Source organism: Aquarana catesbeiana, linkage group LG13 (assembly GCF_042186555.1).
Source record: "Aquarana catesbeiana isolate 2022-GZ linkage group LG13, ASM4218655v1, whole genome shotgun sequence".
In the NCBI taxonomy this organism is placed as follows: Eukaryota; Metazoa; Chordata; class Amphibia; order Anura; family Ranidae; genus Aquarana; species Aquarana catesbeiana.
The window spans coordinates 5,833,755-5,859,631 of NC_133336.1; the positions used below are offsets into that span (position 1 = coordinate 5,833,755).

The 25,877-nt window shown below is 44.8% G+C and overlaps 1 protein-coding gene across 1 annotated transcript in view; it reads right to left on the reverse strand.

Annotated features, from left to right (window-relative positions):
* Positions 1 to 1,974: 1,974 nt before the first annotated feature.
* SERPINA10 (serpin family A member 10) overlaps positions 1,975 to 25,877 on the reverse strand; it is a 38,058-nt gene continuing 14,155 nt past the window's right edge. The window contains exons 3-5 of the mRNA XM_073609765.1: positions 9,925 to 10,198; positions 6,262 to 6,409; positions 1,975 to 2,977 (exon numbers count right to left, since the gene is read on the reverse strand). Coding sequence (XP_073465866.1) covers positions 2,786 to 2,977; positions 6,262 to 6,409; positions 9,925 to 10,198 — 614 coding nt within the window. The 3' untranslated portion in view covers positions 1,975 to 2,785. The remainder of the gene's footprint in view (positions 2,978 to 6,261; positions 6,410 to 9,924; positions 10,199 to 25,877) is intronic.

Here is a 25,877-nt window from a genome sequence, read left to right on the forward strand (position 1 = left end):
ATGTCATTTTGCTGTCAGACTGTTCTAAACACAGGAAAAATGCGCCCCATTACAGGCATACTATAGACACCCCCAGGTACGAAATTTAAAGGAATATTACACTTTTATTGTTTGACTTTAAGCATTATTAAAATCACTGCTCCCGAAAAAACGTCTGTCTTTAAAACTTTTTTTGCATTGATCCATGTCCCCTGGGGCAGGACCCAGGTCCCTAAACACTTTTTATGACAATACTGTGCATATAAGCCTTTAAAATTAGCACTTTTGATTTCTCCCCTAGACTTTTAAAGGGTGTTCCGCGGCTTTTGAATTTGCCGCAAACACCCCAAATTGTTCGCTGTTCGGTGAACTGGCGAACAGCCAATGTTCGAGTTGAACATGAGTTTGACTTGAACTCGAAGCTCATCCCTACTGGTGAACTGCCCTTATCTTTCACCTCAAGACAGCCGACCCTGTGCAGCCTCCCTCCCCGCCTGGTCTGCTGCAGCATAGATTGGGAGTAGATTCAGGTCCTGGAACTGCTGGGCTCGGTGAAGGGGGGACTTCAGCCACCTACCACGTGCCAATGGTGGCTCTGAAGAAGGCGAGGCATTGCAGCAAGAACCAACTGGCATCCTGGCAGAGCTTCTGGGCCGCACTGAACAACGCCCCGTGTAGAACCTAATGTGACAGAGAGGCCGCATGGGCAGTGTAACCATTGCAACCCATGAAGCTTCACCCATGGTGGTTAAACTTCCTTTACTAACTCCAGCAATCTCATTGAAACTTCTAAGATGGGTTTGAATCTAATTTGTAGCCATAGGAAGTGTTTATTTGCCATCTGGGTTGCTGTATGTGAGAGGCAGCAAGAAGCTTGCAGTGTGTGTTCTATCATCACCATTAAGGTCCCACATATGAGGGTTTTTCTATTTACATATATTTAAGAAATGTTGGCAACCCCCAGCTACAACCCATATTCCATCATCACTAGAAGGTGTATTCCAGGATCAGAAGGTGTCTGCCATCATCACCAGAAGATGTGTTCCAGGATCACCAGAAGGTGTGTTCCAGGATCACAAGAAGAAGTGTTTCAGGATCACCAGAAGGTATGTTTCATCACCACCAGAAGGTGTGACCAGGATCACCAGAAGGTGTGTTCCAGGATCACCAGAAGGTGTGTTCCAGGATCACCAGAAGGTGTGTTCAAGGATCACCAGAAGGTGTGTTCCAGGATCACCAGAAGGTGTGTTTCATCATCGCCAGAAGGTGTGTTCCAGGATCATTAGAACGTGTGTTCCAGGATCACCAGAAGGTGTGTTTCATCATCGCCAGAAGGTGTGTTCCAGGATCATCAGAAAGTGTGTTTCTGGATCACCAGAAGGTGTGTTCCAGGATCATCAGAAAGTGTGTTCCAGGATCACCAGAAGGTGTGTTCCAGGATCACCAGAAGGTGTGTTTCATCATCACCAGAAGGTGTGTTCCTGCATTCTTACACTATTGTTAGACTCCAGTGATGAGATAGATAGACAGAAGTCTGACGCTTTGTCTGCCAAAAATCCGATCGTGTGTACGAGGCTTAAAGGTGACATATATGGCAGTAATCTTCAAAGATGATTGTCTCATACTCCACCTCAAACAAGGGAGACATTTTTGCATGTTTTAAGTAGATTGTGTTCCTGTGGGTGCCTACAAAGTCCATAATGGCATTGCGTAGTATTTGTCCTAGACATCAGGATGTGCCCCCTGCTATTTTTTACCTTATTGGGTTTCTATGCTACCAGCCAGTAGATGTATTGCCAGTTCTATTCAAATTCAAGCTCAAAAGTGGTTTGGAAAATGGACGAGTAGGGCTGAGGGCTTCTAATATGAGTTGTAGTGGTATTTATATTTAGGGTATCTGGATTCTGGGCTACCAGCATCTCCATGCCAAAGGAGTTCCTCAATTTTCTTGTTTTGTAATGAAATGGATCTGAGATTGAAGCACCACACTGAGAATTAATCATACAGATAAGACTTTATTTTAATAAATGATCAGATAAAAATACTTTGTTACAGAACCAACACATTTCAAGGACCATAAATCGCCCCCTTCATCAGGGCTTGAAGATGGGGGACAGTATATACGGAACTAAATTAAAAAATATGAAATATTAAAGCAATTGAATGTTGGAGTTCATCAGCAGCTAGGGTGAAGCACCAAATCATGGTGAACCAAATAAAAAACAACTGGAGGTGCTGCTCCAGGCTCCTACATCTTGACCCCATCCGGGGACTCACACTGTAGGGTGCTGGCTGGGACTAGATCCAGCAAGAGAAATGCCCCAAGTACAGCACACCAGCAAACCCAATCACTTGGGTAAAAGCAGCCTCAGCCCAGCTCCATCTTGGTCATGGCCCCGTGACGTGTTTCACCCAGCCAAACTGGACTTAGTCATAGAGGCGGGGATACCACCACCCAACCACTTGGTATCCCCACCTCCATGATTAAGCCCTGTGGGCTGGGTGAAACGCATTGGGGGAGTGTGGCGTGGACTGAGATGGGCTGAGGCTGCTTTTACCTAAGTGGTTGTCAGGTTTGCTGGTGCGCTGCACTTGGGGCATTTCTCTTGTTGGACCAAATGATGGTGTCACACTTCTCGGATACATACTTCAATATGGGCTTTTTTGGGAGGAGCAGAGACTCAAGCTACTGCATGGGAACCTCAGTCCTGGGGTCTCCAGGAGAGTAATGAACGTTGATATCAATTATGCTGACCAGTGATCACCCTAATATACAACACGAGTTGTGAGCCGAGCTAGAGCGTCATTAATGTTTTGTTGGGTCGGTGACTCTCCCGATAAAAAGTAAAGATTTGAACTTATCATCGAAGATCATGAAGATGAAAGGGTGGTTGACGCGGATGGTGTGAGGTAAGGAATACGCAACCATTTCAGCCCCGGTGACGGCGGTGGCTTCCGTCCCGATCTCATCTATATCGATCACGGCTCTCTGTGTTACCTAGACATAGAAAAAAGGGGGACAGGGATAGAGTTATAAGTAATATATAATCGCACGGTAAAGGCTTTCTTAGAAGGTATACTCACATCTCATTTTATAACAAATCCCCAAAAATAAAAGGGTTGTACCTCATTTCAGGACAGTGGGCAGAGCCATGCAAATTGGTTTAAGCCCAATCAGATAGGTGCCTATCAAGAACCGCTGGTGTGTAGTGCAAATACTGTATATCCTAATATTTATAGAGTAGAGAGGTGATCAAAAGTTTGTTTCGTTTAGTTTCGGATTAATTAAGCGGAGTTCCAGCCGCAAATTTTATTTTTAAGGTCAGCAGCTACAAGTACTGTAGCTGCTGACATCTGTCCGCCCCCCCCCGAGGCTTCAGTCTTCACAGCCAGGTTTCCTACTGCGCATTCGTGAGTCGCACAACGCTTTGTGAATGGCCAGCTTGTCTTCTGGGACACACAAAGGTCCCTGAAGGCAGCGGGGGGGGGGGGGGGAGGAGGAGGGCTCGCCGCAGAAAAGGACGTGACGTACTGCGTCGCAGCCGGGCGAGGACGGAAGTACGCTATGTACTTTTAAAAAGGTAAGAAAGAAAAAAAAAAAATAAATAGATACAGTGGAACCTTGGATTATGAGCATAATCCATTCCAGGAGAATGCTTATAATCCAAAGCACTCGCATATCAAAGCAAGTTTCCCCATAGTAATCAATGGAAACGAAGATAATTAGTTCCGCATTGACGTCTATTACATGCAATACCGCATGTGGCCAGAGGTTGGGGGGGGGCGCCAGAGAGCCTCTGAAATACTCGAGGACAACTCGGCTGAACTCGGAAAGGCTCGAAAATACTTGGGAACGGAGGATTTCCGAGGATTTCCGAGTATTCCAGAACGGCTCCAAACGGCTCCGAACCGTTCTGAGTGTCCCTGGCGCCCCCGCACCTCTGGCCAAATGCGGTACTGCACACCCCATTAGCTTGAATTCTGCTCGTTTTGCGAGATAACACTCACAAACCGAGTCAGAATTAAAAAAAAGTTGCTCGTCTTTCAAAACTCTCGTTAGCCGCGTTACTCGTAAACCAAGGTTCCACTGTATCCAAAAATGAGGGGTGGTGTCTTTAGTTTAAGACCACCTTTTAAAAGTGGGTGTAACTCCGCTTTAAGTTAATCATTTTGTTTCATCATATTCGCTATGTTAGAATGATTTGTTTTTGGAATTTGCTTTGTATATTCGTTATTTTCGAATTGATTCGAATTTCAGAAGCTGGCTATATTTATTCTATCTTATTCTTTTCTAATCTATTCTATTTTTCCTATTCTTGTCTGTTCTATTATAATGTATTCTTTTATTTTCTATTCTATTCTGTTTTATTCAATTAAATTCCTTTATTTTCTTTTCTATTTTATTCTATTATATTCTTTTATTTTCTATTATATTCTATTCTGTTTTGTTGTATTCTATTCTATATCCTAAGTAGGGACCATCATCGTATTTGCAATATGTTTCCACTTCGACTTCAAATTAATTTTTAAATTCAAATTCAAATTAATTTTCAAATTCAGTTAATCATTTATTATTATTTATTTATTTTAGATTAGTTGAAATTCGTCACTATTGTGATTCGGATACATCTGAAACTCTGAATAATGAAAAAATTTTGTCTGAAACGAATTGCACACGTCTAACACAGAGCCATTTATTCCGAATGGCAAGCCAAGTCTAGAGGTAAGCTTGGACATCCTCCAGAAGTCATGCTTAACTAGGGTCGCCACCTTTTCATCAAGTCAAACCCGAACACTTTAACCACTTCAGCCTCCTGAAGAATTTACCCCCTTCCTGACCAGGCCATTTTTTGCGATACAGCACATTTAGAGCTTTCTTTTGGGGGTATTTGATCACCTCTGTGGTTTTTATTTTTTGCGCTATAAACAAAAGCACCACAGCCCCCTTACATCAGATATGACACCAGAGCACCCCTTTACATCAGATATGACATCAGAGCCCCCCTTACATCAAGTGTGACACTAGAGCCCCCCTTACATCAGATATGACACCAGAGCTGCCCTTTCCTCCTCTACTCATTGATCACTGCAACTGCAAAGAAGTTCCTCATTTCTCTTTACAGACTCCACACACTCCGTGTTCTGTCCCCGGCAGTGCTGATGAGACTTTTCAGTCAGTGCCGCTCTCTATACTGCCACCTGCAGGCTGGAGGGAGGAGAACACCTAATCCTCAGGCAGCCCAGTTGGGAACACTCACAGTTCCAACAGCATGTAGAGAGCAGGGTCCATCCGCACTGACAGCACCCGTTGAGAGGGGCAGAATGTGGCCTGGCGGTCTTGTGCCCAAGTAGGAAGATGTGCAGAGAAGTTTGGTGCCCTATGCTTTCCTTCCTCATCAGGAACCTTTCCCTGCCGCTAGTTATGCCACTACCCGGTAGGATACTTGTCCCTACTCTACCAACTTGCAAAATTTGCCTAAAACCTGGGAGCCAGGGCCTTAAAAAGGCTCTGCCTGACCCAAGATGGCCACCAGAGTCAAATGGGCTGCCAGCATCTAATAGGATAGCTTTCTCTGTGGTCCAGGAGACTATAGAGGAACCATGTTCATCTTGACCTCTTCTCCAACTGCAGTGCATCTGTGAAAGAGTGCCACCTGCTGTGGAGAAAGTTGACTACACCTGCCTACAGGTCTTCCTGGCTTTAAGGATTCTCAGGACCTCCAGTACTCACAGTATCCCTGCCAGGTCTTCCTTTCCTACCTCCACGACTTCTAGAGTTCCCAAAAATGATGCTGGGCATGTCCTCTGACTAGAGGGTAATCTAACAACCGCTTTGAAGTGGCAGGTGCTCTGTCTTATTTACAGCTACCTAAGAACTGAAGCTCTACCTGCCAGTTTGTTTTGTTGCTGACTCAAATTGATTTGACTACTTTCTTGCTTGGACTCCTGCCTGGACCTGACTACTCTCTTGCCTTCTGTCTGCCTTGATCTTCACCTGACCTGTCCACTCTCTTGTCTGCAAGCCCTGTAAACAGTTTCCGCATAACCTTTCCATTCCAGGGGCTATCCTGAGGGCTGCGACCTGGTAACAGTTTGCAGCAAAGAAAACTGGGACCACTAGGTTTTCTGGCCCTTCTCCATCAGGAGCTATCATGAGGACCAACTGCCACATGAACACAGCACCTCGGGTGAGCCTGCATCACCTGCCCGATTGCAAGGTGTGTCTGGGTGAAAGATGGAGATGGTAGCAGCATGAAGATATCCAGAAAAAGTGTTACCCACCTCAGAAAGCAGTAGGTTCCTCTCCTCAGTCATCCCAGTCAGATTTGCCCTTCCAGTGAAAATATCTTTAATCCCAAGTTCGTCCAGGGAGCTTTTCAGTTTGTATTTATGGTCAAGTTGAAATTTTGGGAAGAATATCTCAGTTTCCCTTTATCAAGAAAAACACACAGATTTCAGTCTACAAGGATGTGTTGTACATTAGAAACAATACCTAACCTTGAATATTTCTAAAACAGAGAATGATACACCTCACCTTTCCTGCGAACACTGCTGGTCTGATGTGAGAACACAACTCGCCATCCCTTAAATTTCCTCCCTCTGATTTAAAGACCACTGGTTGGTTCAATAGATAAAATCTGGTACAGACCAAAGCTGGAGACACAACAAGTACGTGTAGCCACCCTGTCCTAAACAACATCTAAATTTAATTGTGCTGGGTGGTAGTTAACTCAGACTAATTTATAGTGCATTTTTATAGTACATATAGTACATTTGAGGTCACGGCTCTGTGCAGGACACTTGAGTTCCTTCAAATAAAACTGGTCAAACCATGTCTTAATGGAGCTGGTCCAAACTGGTCAACCCATATCTTTATGAAGTTGGTCTACACTGGTCAACCCATATCTTTAAAGAGCTGGTCCACACTGGTGAACCCATGTCTTTATGCAGCTGGTCCACACTGGTCAACCCATATCTTTATGGAGCTGGGCCACCCATGTCTTTATTGAGCTGGTCCACACTGGTCAACCCATGTCTTTAGGGAGCTGGTCCAAACTGGTCAACCAATGTCTTTATGGAGCTTGTTTAAACTGGTCAACCAATGTCTTTATGGAGCTGGTTCAGACTGGCTGTCACGGTCCCTACCATGCTATGCAGATGGCCAGGCGTGGTCACGCCCCAAGTGGCTCTAAGAGGTATTGAACCTATGACTGCCTCTTTTAGTGCTCCTGTTACTTTGCCTCTGAGCCACACCTCAGTTCCTTTCAGCCTGCTTTTCAGCTTTGCACAGTTCTGCATGAAATACTGGGCCATACTCTGGATCTTGTTGCAATTAGTACCTGTCACTCCTGGTTCAGCTGAGGCAGTTTATCCGCTGGGTATAAAACACTGCCTCACTCTGAGGGCTTTGTCAGTTCATTGTCTCTATCATTGCCAAAGGTTCCTGTGTCTCTTGTTTTGCCTAAGTACTCCTGTGTTCCTGTGTTCAAGTTACAGTGTTCCAAGACTGACCCCGGCTTCTGACCTTGGCTTGTTTATTGTTTATTCTGATTCTGGAATCCCTGACTATGGCTTTACTTCGACTATCCTTTGGCAAATTCCTGTCAAGCCCCCATGCACAGATTAAAAGCCCAGGTAGCTTATCTCTCTGTTACCGTGGGCTGTGTGTATTTGAAAGGGTGAGCATACATCTCTGCACTATGGACTCCAACAGGCATGTACTGGCCATCGGGACTACCGGGAGTTTCCCGGTGGGCCGATGGTTCAGTGGGCCGGTTTGAGTGACAGCCTGTCAAAGTAATGGCTGCGCGGCCCGCACAGCCATTAATTTGAGCACTGCTGTACTGCAGGGGTGGACTGACCTATCGGCACTGTGGGGCCCTATGACACCTGCAACACTAGCACTGAAATCAGCTGTAATAGGACCTCTCACAGCATACTGTTCCCCGTGGGGCCCCTCCTTCGGTCCCATCCACCCCGGGTGCTTGTACATGACATCATCCGGGACGGACGAGAAGAGCGGAGGGGCCAGCAGAGAGCAGTGCGCCATGAGAGGTCTTATTGCAGGCAACGGGTGAGGCTGTGTACTATCGCCATCACTGGGGAGGGGGGAGCAGAAGCAGCCAGTACAAATGTAGGGGACCCGGGCCCCAACAATATTGCAGGAGGCCCCATGATACTCTCCTGTTCCCCCCCAGGCTGTCCTCCAGCCCCCACGCTGTCCCTCTGTCCTGCAGCTCCCACGGTGTCCTCCAGCCCCCACGGTGTCCCCCTCTGTCCTCCACCCCCCACGCTGTCCCCCTCTGTCATCCAGCCCCCACGGTGTCCCCCTCTGTCCTCCATCCCCCACAGTGTCCCCCTCTGTCCTCCACCCCCACGCTGTCCCCCTCTGTCCTCCACCCCCCCACAACAGTATATATACTGTTTTTGTGCGTGTTTGCAAAATTAAAGTGGGCCGGTCTGGATGATGTCCAGGGCCAAATTTTTGTCCCAGTCCAGCCCTGGACTCCAACCAAGGTAAGCCCTTACATAATGAACTGACCAACATGGAGTCCACAGAGTTGTACAAGATGCTCACCTCCCTTGCTCTGCAAGTCTCCAGCCTGGGCCAAACCGTTTTGGAGCTGCAGCAAGAAGTTCTTTTATTTAAAGGGACAGTACATCCAGCCCCGGAACCAGCATGTCCTGAGCCTTTTGTGGTGATGCCAGAGAGGTTTGACGGTAGCTGTGCACCATTCGTGTGCTTTAAGATGGATTGTGAGCTGTTGTTTGCTCTTAAGCCTAGGACCTATGCCACTGACTATATAAAGGTACGTGCTTCCATCAACCTGCTCACTGGACAGATCAAAACATGGGCTCATCAGCTTTTACAGGAGAGGAGTCCAGTCTTGGACAGCTGAGAAGCATTCGTGTTAGCTCTGGACTCTCACATTCCTGTCTCAAAGAAAACCAGTGTTCCCAAGTCTGCTCTCTGTTCATGTGGCCTACGGGTATGAAGGGACAGGAGTACCCTGTACAGATATGACTCCAAGCCATCCCAGTATGTGCCAAGCTATGAAGCACTATCCCCCCATACTCTGGATCTTGTTGCAATTAGTACCTGTCACTCCTGGTTCAGCTGAGGCAGTTTATCCAATCAGCTGGGTATAAAACACTGCCTCACTCTGAGGGCTTTGTCAGTTCATTGTCTCTTGTTTCTATCATTGCCAAAGGTTCCTGTGTCTCTTGTTTTGCCTAAGTGTTCCAGTGTTCCTGTGTCCCTGTGTTCAAGTTACAGTGTTCCAAGACTGACCCCGACTTCTGAACCTGGCTTGTTTATCATTTATTCTGACTTCTGGAATCCCTGACTACGGCTTTACTTCGACTAACCTTTGGCAAATTCCTGTCAAGCCCCCGTGCACAGATTCACAGCCCAGGTAGCTTATCTCTTTGTTACCATGGGCCGTGTGTATTTGCAAGGATGAGCTTACATCTCTGCACTATGGAGTCCAACCAAGGTAAGCCCTTACACTGGTCAACCAATGTCTTTATGGAGCTGGTTCAGACTGGTCAACCAATGTCTTTATGGAGCTGGTGCAGACTGGTCAACCAATGTCTTTATGGAGCTGGTGCAGACTGGTCAACCAATGTCTTTATGGAGCTAGTTCAAACTGGTCAACCAATGTCTTCATGGAGCTGGCTTTGTACACAGGGGCACAGTCATGCTGGAACAGAAAAGGGTCTTCACCAAAGTGTTACAACAAGGATAGGTGGGTACAAGTGTTGCTTTTACATTAGCCACCCTCTTTCAGGACAAAGGGGGTGAACCTACCTAGTGGAGCTATAGACAGCTATATAAACTTGACAAGGGTTGTAATCCTTCCATGGCTATCCAAAATAAAAAAAATGTCCTGACTCTACATACACTTTAAATAGCCTCCTTTTTACTGTAGATAAGTTTTATACCTGTATTTCATTTTATTTAGCCAAGAGGCAACAAGTTCACTTGACAATCCATCCTCCAAGGCATCGAAGTTGCCTTCTTTCTCGGGCATGACGACCAGCATGTGAGCGCCCCCTCTGTAAGGGAGGTTCAGCACCCTGCAGGACAAGGACTTGTCAAACATGGAGGCCACTTTCTCCGTCTTGCACATCATCGGGACCTTTACCGAACTATACTTGTTGACATAGAACATGTCTGCTTTGGTTGACTCAGATTTGAAAGGTGTCTGCCATTTACCTGGAAAATTAGTTAAATTATTATTAATATTTACTAAACCTGAACTTAAAGCAAAAAGCTGGACTTCCTGAACTTCCATCAAAAAAAAAATAATAAAATGGAATACATGCCAAATCAGAAATTCACACACCTACAGTATGTCACAGCTACAGTATGTCGCATAGCACAGCCCTGTGTAGTAATGGAGGGGGGGATTTTCACTTTCACTTACAAGTCCCCTCCCAACCCATGACTGGACAGTAAAAAGAGAAGCAGAAGACAGAAGAGGTGATCTCTCTACCACTTTGCTCTCTCCTAATAATCACCATGCATGCTTGCACTGCTGCACAACCGACAGGAAGATTGTTATTGGCAAGATTAACAAGGGATTATAGAGAGTCCCAAAAAAACCAAATGCGGCCACCACTTCTAAGGACAATAAGCTGCATTATATTTCATTTTTGTTCTCGGGTTTAGATATTTATTAGCATTCTTCTATTAGTCTTCTGTCTTCCTTCCAAAATCCCAAACTGATATTTTTGCGAAAATTTAAACTATATATACGTGCATTTAATTTTGTACTCTTTGTCCACTGCAACTCTTCTGCCACCTACGACCTGTTATATTGCCTTTGACGTCCCTAGTAGGGGTGAAAGCATAACCCTGTGTCCCAGAGCATGGGGTGTACGCTTGTCCCGTTGTCCCGATACCAATCCAGAGGGCTAGTAAATGTAAAGAGGAAAGGATCGCCACTACTCCCGACCAGCCCAGGTGAATAAACGATATGGAGCGACCTCAACCTACATGTCTCCACCAACCTATCGCCCTAGGGTGTGTGGTTTGGTGGAGAGACATGGAGGTTGAGGTCAGGATTAGTGCCCTTTCCTCTTTACATCTTCTGCTACCTGCTCAGATACCTAGAAACTAGCCCCCCCTATACACAGCCTACAATTGTAATATTAATGTGATGTCTATGTAAGCATAAAAAACCCTCAAATGAACAAATGAATGAAATGAACAAAAGAAAAAAAATAGAACCGTTGTTTGGAAAGATGCTGGGTGTATCTTTTTGTTTCTCTTCTCTACTGCAGTAGCTATTATTATATTGGGCTCACTTGTCAATATTAGGATAGGAACTATTAGTAAAAAAAAAGGGGGTACACCAGCCATATGCATAATCATTAGGCAACAGTTATTGTTAAAATAGATACAAATATACTCACAAAAGCCATATAGGTTGTAGCCAGGGCTTTTTTTTTTTTCAGCAGGAACGTGGGGGATCACAATTCCCTCCGGTTCCGGCACCTCCAGCACTGAATTGTCAAAAGTATTGGGACACTTGCCTTTTTGAAAGAATGCTCAAACATTCCCATAGACACACTCCTAAACTTTGTGGACGGCCTTCCCAGAAGAGTTGAAGCTGTTAAAACTGCAAAGGGTGGGCCAACTCATCGTCTGTTCTGTATTCTCTAAAAGGGGGCAGTACTTGGAGATGGGTAGGGGGAGGAGACAAGGGATGACTTGGAGAAGGTGAGTACCTGCATCGTCGCAATTGCTCCATTGACACCCTCTTCATTGAAGAGGCTGGTCACCTCCAAAACCATCTCCTAGCACGCGGATATAGCCGATTGTGCTTAAGGAAAGCATACAACAAAACAATAAGACAATCCTGGTCCAGTCTGTTATCCAAGTCCAAACCTCCCAAGGATTCTCATTCCAACCTTACTCGTATCATCATGCGATATTCACGCCAAAACGTGGCTATCAGAAACATCTTACAACGACATCCGAACATCCTAACTGATGACCCCAGGTTAAAGCATTTCATTTCTAAGCAGCCAACTATAACTTACAAATGGGCCACCTCAGTTAAGGACAGACTTGTCCAAAGCGAGTTTAAAATCGAACTAAAAAGATCTGAACATTGTTCTATTGCCGGTTCTTTCCCATGTGGGCACTGTTCGCACTGCCCACTAATAAGGAAAGAAAGAACTTTTTGTCTTCCTAATGGAGACATTTTCAAGCCCTAACACTTCGTGAATTGCCAGACCCGTGGGGTGGTACAGTGGGGCAAAAAAGTATTTAGTCAGCCACCAATTGTGAAAGTTCTCCCACTTAAAAAGATGAGAGAGGCCTGTAATTGTCATCATAGGTATACCTCAACTATGAGAGACAAAATGTGGAAACAAATCCAGACAATCACATTGTCCGATTTTTGAAAGAATTTATTTGCAAATTATGGTGGAAAATAAGTATTTGGTAAATATCAAAAGTTCATCCCAATACTTTGTTATATATCCATTGTTGGCAATGACAGGGATCAAACGTTTTCTGTAAGTCTTCACAAGGTTGTCACACACTGTTGCTGGTATGTTGGCCCATTCCTCCATGCAGATCTCCTCTAGAGCAGTGATGTTTTGGGGCTGTTGCAACACGGACTTTCAACTCCCTCCAAAGGTTTTCTATTGGGTTGAGATCTGGAGACTGGCTAGGCCACTCCAGGACCTTGAAATGCTTCTTACGAAGCCACTCCTTTGTTGCCCAGGCGGTGTGTTTGGGATCATTGTCATGCTGAATTACCCAGCCACATTTCATCTTCAATGCCCTTGCTGATGGGAGGAGGTTTGCACTCAAAACCTCACGATACATGGCCCCATTCATTCTTTCATGTACATGGATCAGTCGTCCTTTTCCCTTTGCAGGGAAACAACCCCAAAGCATGATGTTGCCACCCCCATGCTTCACAGTAGGTATGGTGTTCTTTGGTTGCAACTCAGCATTCTCTCTCCTTCAAACAAGACGAGTTGTGTTTCTACCAAACAGTTCTACTTTGGTTTCATCTGACCATATGACATTCTCCCAATCCTCTTCGGATCATCCAAATGCTCTCTAGCAAACCTCAGACGGGCCCGGATATGTACTGGCTTAAGCAGGGGGACACGTCTGGCACTGCAGGATCTGAGTCCCTGGCGGTGTAGTGTGTCACTGATGGTAGCCTTTGTTACACTGGTCCCAGCTCTCTGCAGGTCATTCACTAGGTCCCCCCGTGTGGTTCTGGGATTTTTGCTCACTGTTCTTGTGATCATTTTGACCCCACGGGGTGAGATCTTGTGTGGAGCCCCAAATCGAGGGAGATTATCAGTGGTCTTGTATGTCTTCCATTTTTTAATTATTGCTCCCACAGTAGATTTCTTCACACCAAGCTGCTTGCCTATTGCATGCTAACCAACTGGCCCGAATTTCCCAGGACATTTCCGGGATTTAGACTATTTTCCCAAATTTATTGCTGGGTTTTCCACGATTTTCCGCTGCCGCCGCTAGAGGACCTTGGCCGGCGGAGACATTGTCTCCGCTGGCTGCCATTTTTAGGAAGACCAGGAACATGGCTGGGCGGAGCTCCTGTGTCGCCGCTGGGGGCACCTGATGGGTGGTGGATGGATGATACCATGGATGATGAAGGACGGACTCTGCTGGGGCACCTGATGCAAGGATGGACTCTGATGGGACACCTGATGCAAGGACGGACTCTGCTGGGACACCTGATGCAAGGATGGACTCTGCTGGGGGCACCTGATGCAAGGACGAACTCTGCTGGGACACCTGATGCAAGGACGGACTCTGCTGGGACACCTGATGCAAGGACGGACTCTGCTGGGGACACCTGATGCAAGGACTGACTCTGCTGGGGGCACCTGATGCAAGGACGGACTCTGCTGGGGGCACCTGATGCAAGGATGGACTCTGCTGGGGGCACCTGATGCAAGGACGGATTCTGCTGGGACACCTGATGCAAGGATGGACTCTGCTGGGACACCTGATGCAAGGACGGACTCTGCTGGGACACCTGATGCAAGGACGGACTCTGCTGGGACACCTGATACAAGGACGGACTCTGCTGGGGACACCTGATGCAAGGACGGACTCTGCTGGGGGCACCTGATGCAAGGACGGACTCTGCTGGGGGCACCTGATGCAAGGACGGACTCTGCTGGGGGCACCTGATGCAAGGACGGACTCTGCGGGGGGCACCTGATGCAAGGACGGACTCTGCCGGGGGCACCTGATGCAAGGACGGACTCTGCTGGGGGCACCTGATGCAAGGACGGACTCTGCTGGGGGCACCTGATGCAAGGATGGACTCTGCTGGGGGCACCTGATGCAAGGACGGACGGCTGGTGGCAGGCGACGTGGCAGGTGACACGCTCAGGGATCCCACTGATTCGGCATTATGGTGAGTTGAATGATTTCATTTTATATTACAATGTAATAATAGAAATAATGCACTTCAATCATCTTGACACCATAACAACCATGGTGCCGGGATGATTGAAGTGTGTTTGGAGTATCTTTATCTGCTGATTGTTAAACTTTCTGGAATACATATTTCTATTGTTGTGTAGGATCTGGGGCTGCTGTCCCTCCATCCCTCCCTCCCTCTCCCTCCTTCCTTTGTTCATCTCAGACGCTAACCACACCCCCTTTGAGCCACGCCCATTTAAGACGCCCACTATTTCACGTAAATCACGCCCATTTTTCACTGTGACGTGCTCTGCGCGCCGCATTTCTGCTTTTCCCCTGTGCCACACCTACAAACGCATGCCCTACTTCTAATTATAATAAGACTCCGCCTACAGCCAAAAAAGTGTCCCTAAACAATGTTTTTTTACAATGTTGGCAACTATGCTATTGCAGATTCAGTCTTACCAGCCTGGTGCAGGTCTACAATTTTGTTTCTGGTGTCCTTCGACAGCTCTTTGGTCTTCACCATAGTGGAGTTTGGAGTGTGACTGTTTGAGGTTGTGGACAGGTGTCTTTTATACTGATAACAAGTTCAAACAGGTGCCATTAATGGGAGAGACACATACTGAGAAGATATAAAGTGCTGCACACCCCGATTAATGTCAAAAAGAAAAAGAAGATATCCCCCGTGGGGTTTTAAAGCAGCAAAAAATTATGAAAATAATAGGTTGTTACTTGAAAAAGTTTTTTTATTATTATTAATGGAACTTGACCATAATGGTTAAAATAGGAGCTGTGCTGCAGGAGATAACACAAATGAAGCTGGCACAAGTATTATACAATGATCAAGCGCTAAAATAGGGTGATAATCCTGACGCGTTTCGACCCCGTTGGGTCATCTTCAGAGGATTGAGGCGCTGTGACAAAATTTGCGTATTAGAGTTCATGGATGTGACCATAAAAATTAAATAATTAATTAAATAAATTACAGAGTTATCTCTTTTTTTCAAAAAATGACACATGATACATATATCTCTATCCGTGCTAAACCGAACGCACTGATGGTACAGTTGTCTGTTATTTGATGCTTTGGCTGCAGGTCTCGCTCGCTTGCCCCCACGCTCCTCCCCAGTTTTGGGAAATATCCACTTGGTGTGACTCCTTGTAAGACACGCATGGACGATTAACCCCCCCTTTTCCCCTGTTGACGTGGTGGACGGCCGGGGACTCTTGTCGGGACCCGGTGGGGGAGACGTCGGAGAACTATAAGCTCAGGAGAAACTGCTCAAACACAATGTGATTGGTAATTATACTGTTAAACATATATATATTATATTGTATTTTTATGGTCACATCCATGAACTCTAATACGCAAATTTTGTCACAGCGCCTCAATCCTCTGAAGATGACCCAACGGGGTCGAAACGCGTCAGGATTATCACCCTATTTTAGCGCTTGATCATTGTATAATACTTGTGCCAGCTTCATTTGTGTTATCTCCTGCAGCACAGCTCCTATTTTAACCATTATGGTCAAGTTCCATTAATAATAATAAAAAAACTTTTTCAAGTAACAACCTATTATTTTCATAATTTTTTGCTGCTTTAAAACCCCACGGGGGATATCTTCTTTTTCTTTTTGACATTAATCGGGGTGTGCAGCACTTTATATCTTCTCAGTATGTGTCTCTCCCCTTTTCTCGAATATTGGGTGGTTAAACACCCCTCCCCCCACTTTTTGACACTCGAGTTAAGATATGAGCTGTGGGATGATTCTGGTTGAATTGTGCATTCTTGTAATACTTTTATTGTGACTGTTTCTACTGAATAAGTATTGTGTTACATTGTTTACAGGATGAGCCAATGTATATGTGTAGGTGATGATTGGACTATCCCCATGTAATTACACGTTAATATTTTATAACAGGTGAGATCGGATAAAATTATCTGTTATTCTCCCCTGTTTTCACTAATCTATCATAATACTGGACACTTTAGTGTGCCCCCTCAGGCGCACTCAATATGTTTACAATACATTGGCTAGTATTTTCATTCCGCTGTAATGACAACCCCTACCATCTGGAGCATCACATGTACGTTTTTTTGTCAAATCCAATGGAGGTAGCCTACGGCTGCCTCGAATGCATTCCAACCACCCACAGCTTTCTAGATCTTTGTACACTAGAATGCAATTTATAGGTTTCTATAATCCTGTTACATATTGTCTGCATTGTGTTGTTCCCCTGCTTTTCTCCCTTCCGGAGCCCGATGTGGGTCCCATGGGCCGTGGACCCGTCCTGGGGATGGGGGCTTCGCCGTTGCGTCTCTTCCTGGCAGGAAAAGAGGGGGGGCACAATTAAAGGGTCCGTGCCTCCTTTCTGCACCCTCGGGTGTATCACTTCCTGCCAGCGGCGTTCCGGATCACATCCGGATGCCGTGGCGTTGTGGGCACGCGATGCTGCGTGCGTGCGACGTCGCGACATCGCGCTATTACGGCGGATGTGACAGCTGTGCCGGGATATTTATCTTCCTGAACGCCGGGGGAGCCACATGTGGAGGGTTAATCCCTGCTGGAGGAGGAGGGGTGGGGACAGCCTGCGTGCACCTGCAGCCTAATTAGGCATCCAATCAGCGGCCAGCACTTTATTTATAATGACCAAGCAGATTGGGGGATCTGCTTTTAGTTCCTACTGTTTCATCAGACTGATCAACTGACTTATACTCTGGAGACAGGTAATCACCAGTATCTGAACACATTGATGAGTTGGACCTGACATACCCTGTATTGTGGGTCTCTGTCACGTCATTCCTTCCCACTGTGATTAGTTATACTATCTTGTACAATTTACATCCGATTCTACCCACCCTCAATACATGTCCACCTTTATGGCACTTCACCTTGTGTGTTTCTTTGTCTCACCTCTGTCCCATTTTCTTCCCATCTTGACACCTCATGACCCCTTTTCCAGCACCCATGCATTTTTCAGTACACTATCACACACACCCATCTCTCACATATACACGGTTGGATTATGTTTTTTGCCTATGTTTTTGCTTTCACTGTTTTTTGATTGTTTCATTTGGCCCCTTGCACTGCACCTTCCCATTTCCCCACCCCCATGCTTCCCTTCCACTCACATGCATCACCCCACCTGCACTATCCTCACACTTCACCTATCTGTTCCCCTTTTTTCCCCTGGATCTTTTCCTCTTAAGCCTTTTTTCCTTCACTCCCTGATCCTTTTTTTTTTTTTTTTCCCATTCTCCCCTTAACCATCCCCCCCTCCTTCCCGTTCTTTCTTTCCCATCCCCTTCCTTTCCCCTGGTTTTTTTTTTTTTTTTTTCCCTACTAGTCTGCCCGTCCCCTTCTTTCCTCACATGTTCTCCCCACACTCGCCTTTTTCTTTACATTCCTATATTTTCACCCCACTTCGTCACTTGTTTCACGGCTAACACATAGATACCACTATTTACCTATTATATTACATACTCTGATATACTGATATCTATATGCAGTCCTACTTACCCTTGGTAACCCCTTCCCCTCCCCCCCTTTTGTTACCATCATCACTATAGGAATATTCATACATTGCTGACCCCAAGCACAGACAACATCCAACAAATATTTAATTAAATAAATTACAGAGTTATCTCTTTTTTTCAAAAAATGACACATGATACATATATCTCTATCCGTGCTAAACCGAACGCACTGATGGTACAGTTGTCTGTTATTTGATGCTTTGGCTGCAGGTCTCGCTCGCTTGCCCCCACGCTCCTCCCCAGTTTTGGGAAATATCCACTTGGTGTGACTCCTTGTAAGACACGCATGGACGATTAACCCCCCCTTTTCCCCTGTTGACGTGGTGGACGGCCGGGGACTCCTGTCGGGACCCGGTGGGGGAGACGTCGGAGAACTATAAGCTCAGGAGAAACTGCTCAAACACAATGTGATTGGTAATTATACTGTTAAACATATATATATTATATTGTATTTTTATGGTCACATCCATGAACTCTAATACGCAAATTTTGTCACAGCGCCTCAATCCTCTGAAGATGACCCAACGGGGTCGAAACGCGTCAGGATTATCACCCTATTTTAGCGCTTGATCATTGTATAATACTTGTGCCAGCTTCATTTGTGTTATCTCCTGCAGCACAGCTCCTATTTTAACCATTATGGTCAAGTTCCATTAATAATAATAAAAAAACTTTTTCAAGTAACAACCTATTATTTTCATAATTTTTTGCTGCTTTAAAACCCCACGGGGGATATCTTCTTTTTCTTTTTGACAGGTGCCATTAATACAGGTAATGAGTGGAGGACAGAGGAGCCTCTTAAAGAAGAAGATACAGGTCTGTGAGAGCCGGAAATCTTGCTTGTTTGTAGGTGACCAAATACTTATATTCCACTATAATTTGGAAATAAATTCTTTCAAAAATCAGCCAATGTGATTGGATTTGTTTCCACATTTTGTCTCTCATAGTTGAGGTATACCTATGATGACAATTACAGGCCTCTCTCATCTTTTTAAGTGGGAGAACTTGCACAATTGGTGGCTGACTAAATACTTTTTTGCCCCACTGTATACTTCATGGAGTGTGAGTGCGGCGCCTATTACATGGGCAAAACCAAGCAAGAGTTTTGGAGACGTATATCTAAACATATGTTTAGCATGCAAATCGCCAATCGGTATCTCCCTGTTGGGAGACATGCCGTTTTTGCACATGGCTACACATTACCCAAAGTAACTTTTATGCCGCGTACACACGGTCGGACTTTTCGTCTACAAAAGTCCGACAGCCTGTCCGACATACTTCCGACGTACCTTCGGCGGACTTGCGGCAGACTTTCTTACGAACGGACTTGCCTACACACGACCACACAAAAGTACGACAGCCTAGTACGCGGTGACGTACACCAAGTCCGACGAGACTATAAAACGGAAGTTCAATAGCCCGTACGACACCCTTTGGGCTCCTTCTGCTAATCTCGTGTTTATCTCGTGTTAGTAGAAGTTTGGTGAGAGACGATTCGCGCTTGTGAGACTCGTATTTTTCAGTTCGTTTTAACTGTTGTTCAGTCTGTGCTTGTGAGGTTTGTATCTGCTTTTCAGTGCGTTTGGTCAGTTGGCATTGAGAAATCTTTGTTTTATTGGCCGCTCGTTCCTGATTTTCAGGTCGCTCTTCACAGGCCTTGCTGTTCTTCAGTGCGTTCTGTTTAGTGCGTTCTGACCAGCCGACCGTTTTGAAACCATGTTACCTGTACGTACTCGTCGTAGAGCTTGTGCATTGTATGTGCTTGGTGCTGTAGTTTATTCTTCAGACCAAGACCAGTCCATGAACAGGGCGAGGAGGAGTTCATGGACCAAGAATTGGTTGCTTCAGCGTGACCAGTTCTGTCACATGCCTTTGCTCCGTGAGATCCGTGAGAATAATCCTGAGGATTTCAGGAACTTTCTCCGGATGACGACCCCGTTTTTGACCGTTTGTTGGCTTTGCTGACCCCCTATATCAGCAGGCAGGATACCTGCATGAGGCAAGCCATCACTCCGGAGCAGAGGCTGGTCGCTACCTTGCGGTATTTGGCCACAGGGAGAAGTCTGCAGGACCTTAAGTTCTCGACAGGCATCTCCCCCCAGGCTCTGGGGATCATTATCCCAGAGACCTGTTCTGCCATCATACAGGTCCTGCAGAAGGACTATATTAAGGTAAGATATTTTTCTTTTATTAGCATCACATGTTCTTTTATGTAATCTTTGATAATGTAATGTATTTCTTGCTTCAAACACTACTTACCATCATTGCAATATAGTGTGAATGTCCCCTTTTTATCCTCACACATGCTGGATTTTTTTCCTGTTATTTTTTGTCATGCATGTATATTTTCCTTCAATAACCTTCCCAGCATGAAGTGATGGGAACATATCCACCTAGTCTACTCATTGTGAATGTATTTTGTTTGAGTGTATTTAGTGTGCTTATAATTAGCAATTAGCTAGATTTCACAACCCCCCCCCCCACCTAAACTCACTCCAAATAGTGTGCTGCTAATTAGCAATTATCTAGATTTCCCAACCCCCCCACCCACCCCCACCTAAACTCACTCCAAATAGTGTGCTGCTAATTAGCAATTATCTAGATTACACAACCCCCCCCCCACCTAAACTCACTCCAAATAGTGTGCTGCTAATTAGCAATTATCTAGATTTCACAACCCCCCCCCACCCTCGTAAAAATTTGCTTGAATGTTCTGTGGTGTTGATTTGTCTAAAGCAAATATATGTTGCAGTTTGCAAAATGCATGTGCACTCTACAAGTGCATTTGTTCCAGTGCTTTAGTAAATGAGCAGAAGCTCTGCTGATTTCCATCATCAAATCATATGCAAGCCTCAAAGTGTTTTCATTAATTGCCCTTGCATGTGATTGTGTACTCCTTGCAACATGAATGCCTTTTTACATTACCTCATTTACTGTAAGCTGGTTAGCAACTGCACCTGCAGAGTGCGACAACTGCAGTCTTGTAGCCTTTTTAGTCCCTAAATTCCTGCGTGTCCTAAAAGTAATCTTTTTTAGGGATTTCACAACCCCCTAAAATGTAATCAATGTTCCATCAGAGGGGGTGAGCAATCTGATAAGTGTGCCTTTCCATATTAGTTATTCCAGAAGAATTAAATTATTGAATGTTATACTGATGCTGGGGAATAATGTTTTTAATTGTCTAATTTTCTTGCAATGTTAGCTTCCAAATTAATTGATTTTGGTTTTCTTGTTTGATTCCCCAGTTTCCTTCAACGCCACAGGAATGGCAGACTGTGGCATCCCATTTTGCCAGCCGTTGGGACTTTCCCAATTGTGGAGGGGCTATAGATGGGAAACATGTCCACATTGTGCCACCACCCCATTCGGGGTCATACTATTTTAATTATAAGGGGTTCCACAGTATTGTTTTAATGGCGGTGGTGTCGGAACACTATGATTTTTTATATGTGGACGTGGGGAAGAATGGCCGGATGTCGGATGGAGGAGTATTTGCCCAGACGGAGTTCTGCCAGCGTCTCCAGAGTGGTGGCCTGGGATTGCCACCTGATGCGGATAACGTGGAAGGACTCCCCTTTGTCTTCATTGCCGATGAAGCCTTCGCTCTCAGCAAGCACCTCATGAGGCCATTCCCCCAAAGAACCCTCACCCCGGAGAGGAGGGTTTTTAATTTCCGGCTGGCCAGAGCTAGAAGAGTGGTTAAGAATGCGTTTGGAATTCTGGCCAGCCGGTTCCGCCTGTTTCAAACAGCCATTAATTTGGCGGAATACAAACTTAATTTTATCATTTTATCGTGCTGCATTCTGCACAACTTTTTAAACAAGCATTCTCCGAATTATATAGGCACAGTTGGGCCTGAGGCCGGACAAATAGATGCCAACCTTACGGGCCTGGATACTGTCCGTACTGGCTTGGCCCCCCAAAGTGCCCGTCAAGTTAGACAGCAATATGTTAATTATTTTATGGGTAGGGGGGCCATTGCAATGGGCCAGGATATATAATTTTTTACAATAAAAAAATATTGATGAAATCTTGCATTATATTTATTGCTTGCCTTTCTTTTGGGCTGTCTCCTAGGTTATGGTCGAGCAGTTGTAGTGCCAACTGTATTTTAATTTTAAATGTCTAAATAAGCTCCATTGCCACTGTAAACAACTTTTTTACAATTATAACCAAACTGATACTGAGCATTGAAATAACAAACCACACATTTATTTAATTCCTATAAGGAGATGTTTTTATTAATGGTTGTTATGCATTCAGTTCTGCATTTAGTATAAAATGTTCATAGACAAAAATATAATGATATCTTAATAATGTAGAAAAATATAATTATATTTAAATATTTCTACCTAATCCACAAAAAAATATTTTTGGCTTTTTGATTTTCGCAAACAGTTTTTATTTATTTTTTTTTTTTTGGAAAATCAAGTTTTGTTAGTTTTTTTTGTTTTTTAAAATCAATTTTTTTTTTTTTTTTTGTTTTTTTGAAAATCAAGTTTTGTTATTTTTTTTGTTTTTTTAAAATCAAGTTTTATTTTTTTTGGTTTTTTAAAATCAATTTTTTTTTTTTTTTGGGGTTTTTGAGAAAATCAAGTTTTATTTTTTTGTGGATTTTTTAGGTATTTACGAGAAACAGCCCTCCTTTTTTAAATTAGGTTAAACAGCCATTTCTGTTCTGCCAAAAAAAGAAAGAGAAGGCCCAGAATGGGGTCAGCAAAACAGGAAATGAAGGACATGATTGATGTTTTGGGGTTTCAAAAAGGGCATTTAGATTCGACCCAAAACATCAATCATGTCCTTCATTTCCTGCTGCATACGATCCAGCCGATTACGCATTTCATCCATGTCCTTATTCCAGGCCATTATTTGACCAATTAGCCGTTGGGCACTGTCTGAGGTGAAATAGTCACTTCTTGTTGTACCTAAAGTGGAATGAAACCAAAAAATGTCTTTAGAAATATGCACACATACATAGTTTACCTTACCATAATAAAGCTGTTGTCTCAGACACTGACCTGGTGGGGTGCCCATGTAGCCTAATTCCTCCACATCCTCGGGGGTGGCACTGTTGCTTGAATCAAGCACAACCAGATCCCCTAAAATAGAGTAGAAAAATTACATTAAACAAAAGGCAGCCATGCATAGATTAACGTAAGCTGGTGTGTCAGACACTCACCTGGTGGGGTGCCCATGTCGCCCACCTCTCCTTCCTCCACATCCTCAGTGGGACTTGGGCTGATTTCCCAATCATGTTTGGCTTGGGGTGGACTGTCTTCTTGTTGGCTGAGTGATTTTTCCCCTATGTGAAACAAAAAATTATTAATCTACTTAGCACACAGATATTTTAGTACATAGTAATTTTCCAACATTTGTAGTGAAGTGGTTTGTGTAGAGTTCCTATTTTACCTCAATATTTAAAATTATAAAGACATATCGGATAGATAGATATCTAGATATCAATATCTCAAAATATAGTTAATAATCTTTTGATCTCTCTCTCTCTATCTGGAACAAAATCTATAAATATCTAACTAAATGTAAAGAAAAAAAAAAAAGATAACTTAAAATATTCAAAAAGAATGTTTTACATTTCTATATCTATCTATCTACCTATCTCTATATTTCTCTCTCTCTATATCTATATCTATATCTATATCTATATCTATATCTATAGATATGTAACGAGGTTTATTAAAAGATCGTTTAAAACGATGAACAAAAAATCGGATAGGAAGGAAAAGCACATGGAGCAGTATACAAGGTAATAAACACAAGAGAAAAACACGACAAGTACTTACTTTTTTTAAGAACTTTCCGGATACGTCGGTATTGATCCGGCTCCCTGAGTTTCAGGTCAGACCATCTTTTTCTCAGTTGATCTCTGGAGCGCTGGACCCCAAAAGATGCCTGCAAAGTGTCCACGACCTTCGCCATTATTTTGGCCTTGCGCAAATTTGGCCGTGCGTACGGCCCATACTTCCCATCATAGTCGTCTTTGTGAAGAATGGCCACCATCTCCACCATCTCTTTAAAACTCATATTAGAGGCCTTAAATCTAGGCCTCATAGATTTTGTTGACGTTCCAGCCTCCGGGCTGTCTCCACTACTTGAGGTCGTCAACATATCAGGTGTCTCCGCTATTATTTAACTCCACTACGCGCCGTAACAAAAAATGGGCGGAGAACATGAGTTAAAATCGAACGTCAGGGGCGGGCGACGCAGGCGGAGTTTCACACATGCGTAGTGTATAAAGAGGGGCCTTGCGCACGTGTCGTACGTACGTTCTGTGCGTCGAATTAGGGGGCGGAGAACATGAGTTAATTTCGAACGTCAGGGGCGGGCGACGCAGGCGGAGTTTCACACATGCGTAGTGTGTAAAGAGGGCCCTTGCGCACGTGTCGTACGTACGTTCTGTGGTAGGTGATAGTGGACCAGGACGTTACAAAACGAAGGTAATTTTAGATATATATTTTTTGGGTTTTAGGTCATGACTTTGTAGCAAGCGGCCTATATGGCTTGATAGATTGATGAGGCCTACATAGGGAGAAGATGATGAGGGGTTAGCAGAAACCTATAATAAAAGTGTTTTTTGTCTTGTGACTTCATCTTTTCCAGATATAATGAATCCCCTATTTAAGGATCCAGAGTTCCTTACAGCTTTTATTTCGAAATATTGAGAGATGAGGAATTTGTGGGAGGTGAAACACCCTCAGTATTATGCAAAGCATGTGAGGAAGTCAACGCTGGAGAGACTTCTGTCCTTTGTCCAGGCGACCATCCCGGAAGCAACAATGGAGACATTGCTCAAGAAAATTGGGGTCTTGAGGAACATGTATAAGAGGGAGCATAAGAAGATCCAGGAATCAATGAGATCAGGAGCATCAGCAGATGATATGTACCTAGGCTGTGGTACTACAATCAACTCCGTTTTCTGGATGACCAGAATGAAGCCAGGCCATCACTTTCAACCCTTCCCTCCACCCTTCCCTCCACCCCAGCAGAGGCTGATGAGGAGCAAGCTGGGTCTTCCATCCTGGATGAACCAGATATGACCATCTGGAGTCAGGTAAATTATTTTAACAAATATTTACTGTACTAATATTAATGATGTTAACTGGATGTTATAATTGTCTAAAATAATTTTGCACTCAAAATTGTGTATACATATCAATTGACAGTAGTGGCTAAATATGTTTGGCACCTGCTTGAAATAATTAGGGTGTCTGATTAGACTCTTTTATTAAAGAGATGTATTCACATTGAATTTGCTATTCATGAGAAGCAAACTGTGTGTCATTGATGAACCCAAAAAAATATACTCAAACTATTGTCCTTTTTTTATACACAGGATGAGTCCATCCAGGAGGAATGTGGGGAAAGTGGCAGGCAGGAGGAGACCGGGCCCATGGACAGCCTGGAGGAGGCCGGATTCACCATCATCCTGGAGGAGGCTGGGCCCAGTGTCAGGCAGGAGGTGGCTGCTCCCAGTGAGGTGGCTGGGCCAAGTGAGGTGGCTGGGCCAAGTGAGGTGGCTGGGCCAAGTGAGGTGGCTGGGCCCAGTAGGAGCCTGACCGAATCCCAAGTGCCTCCCCTCCACCTTCCCAAAAAAAGGGCCAGGAAGGGGATGGTCACACAGGACGCATCCCTGCGCCTCATGCAAGAGGCCACCCGTTTTTTAAGGAGCCCCCCCGAAGCGGAAGAGTCCTATGGCTGCTACTTAGCCAGCAGGCTTCTTCAGATGAATAGGGAGCAGCGCCTCATTTGTGAGCGCCTATTTGGGGAAACAATCCATAAGGGGCTGCAGGGCACGCTAACACAAAACACCCAACTACATGAGGCAGCCCCCCCTCCTCCTCCTCCTCCTCCTCCTCCTCCTCCTCCTCCTCCTCCTGCCACAACTGAAACACCAGAGCCAC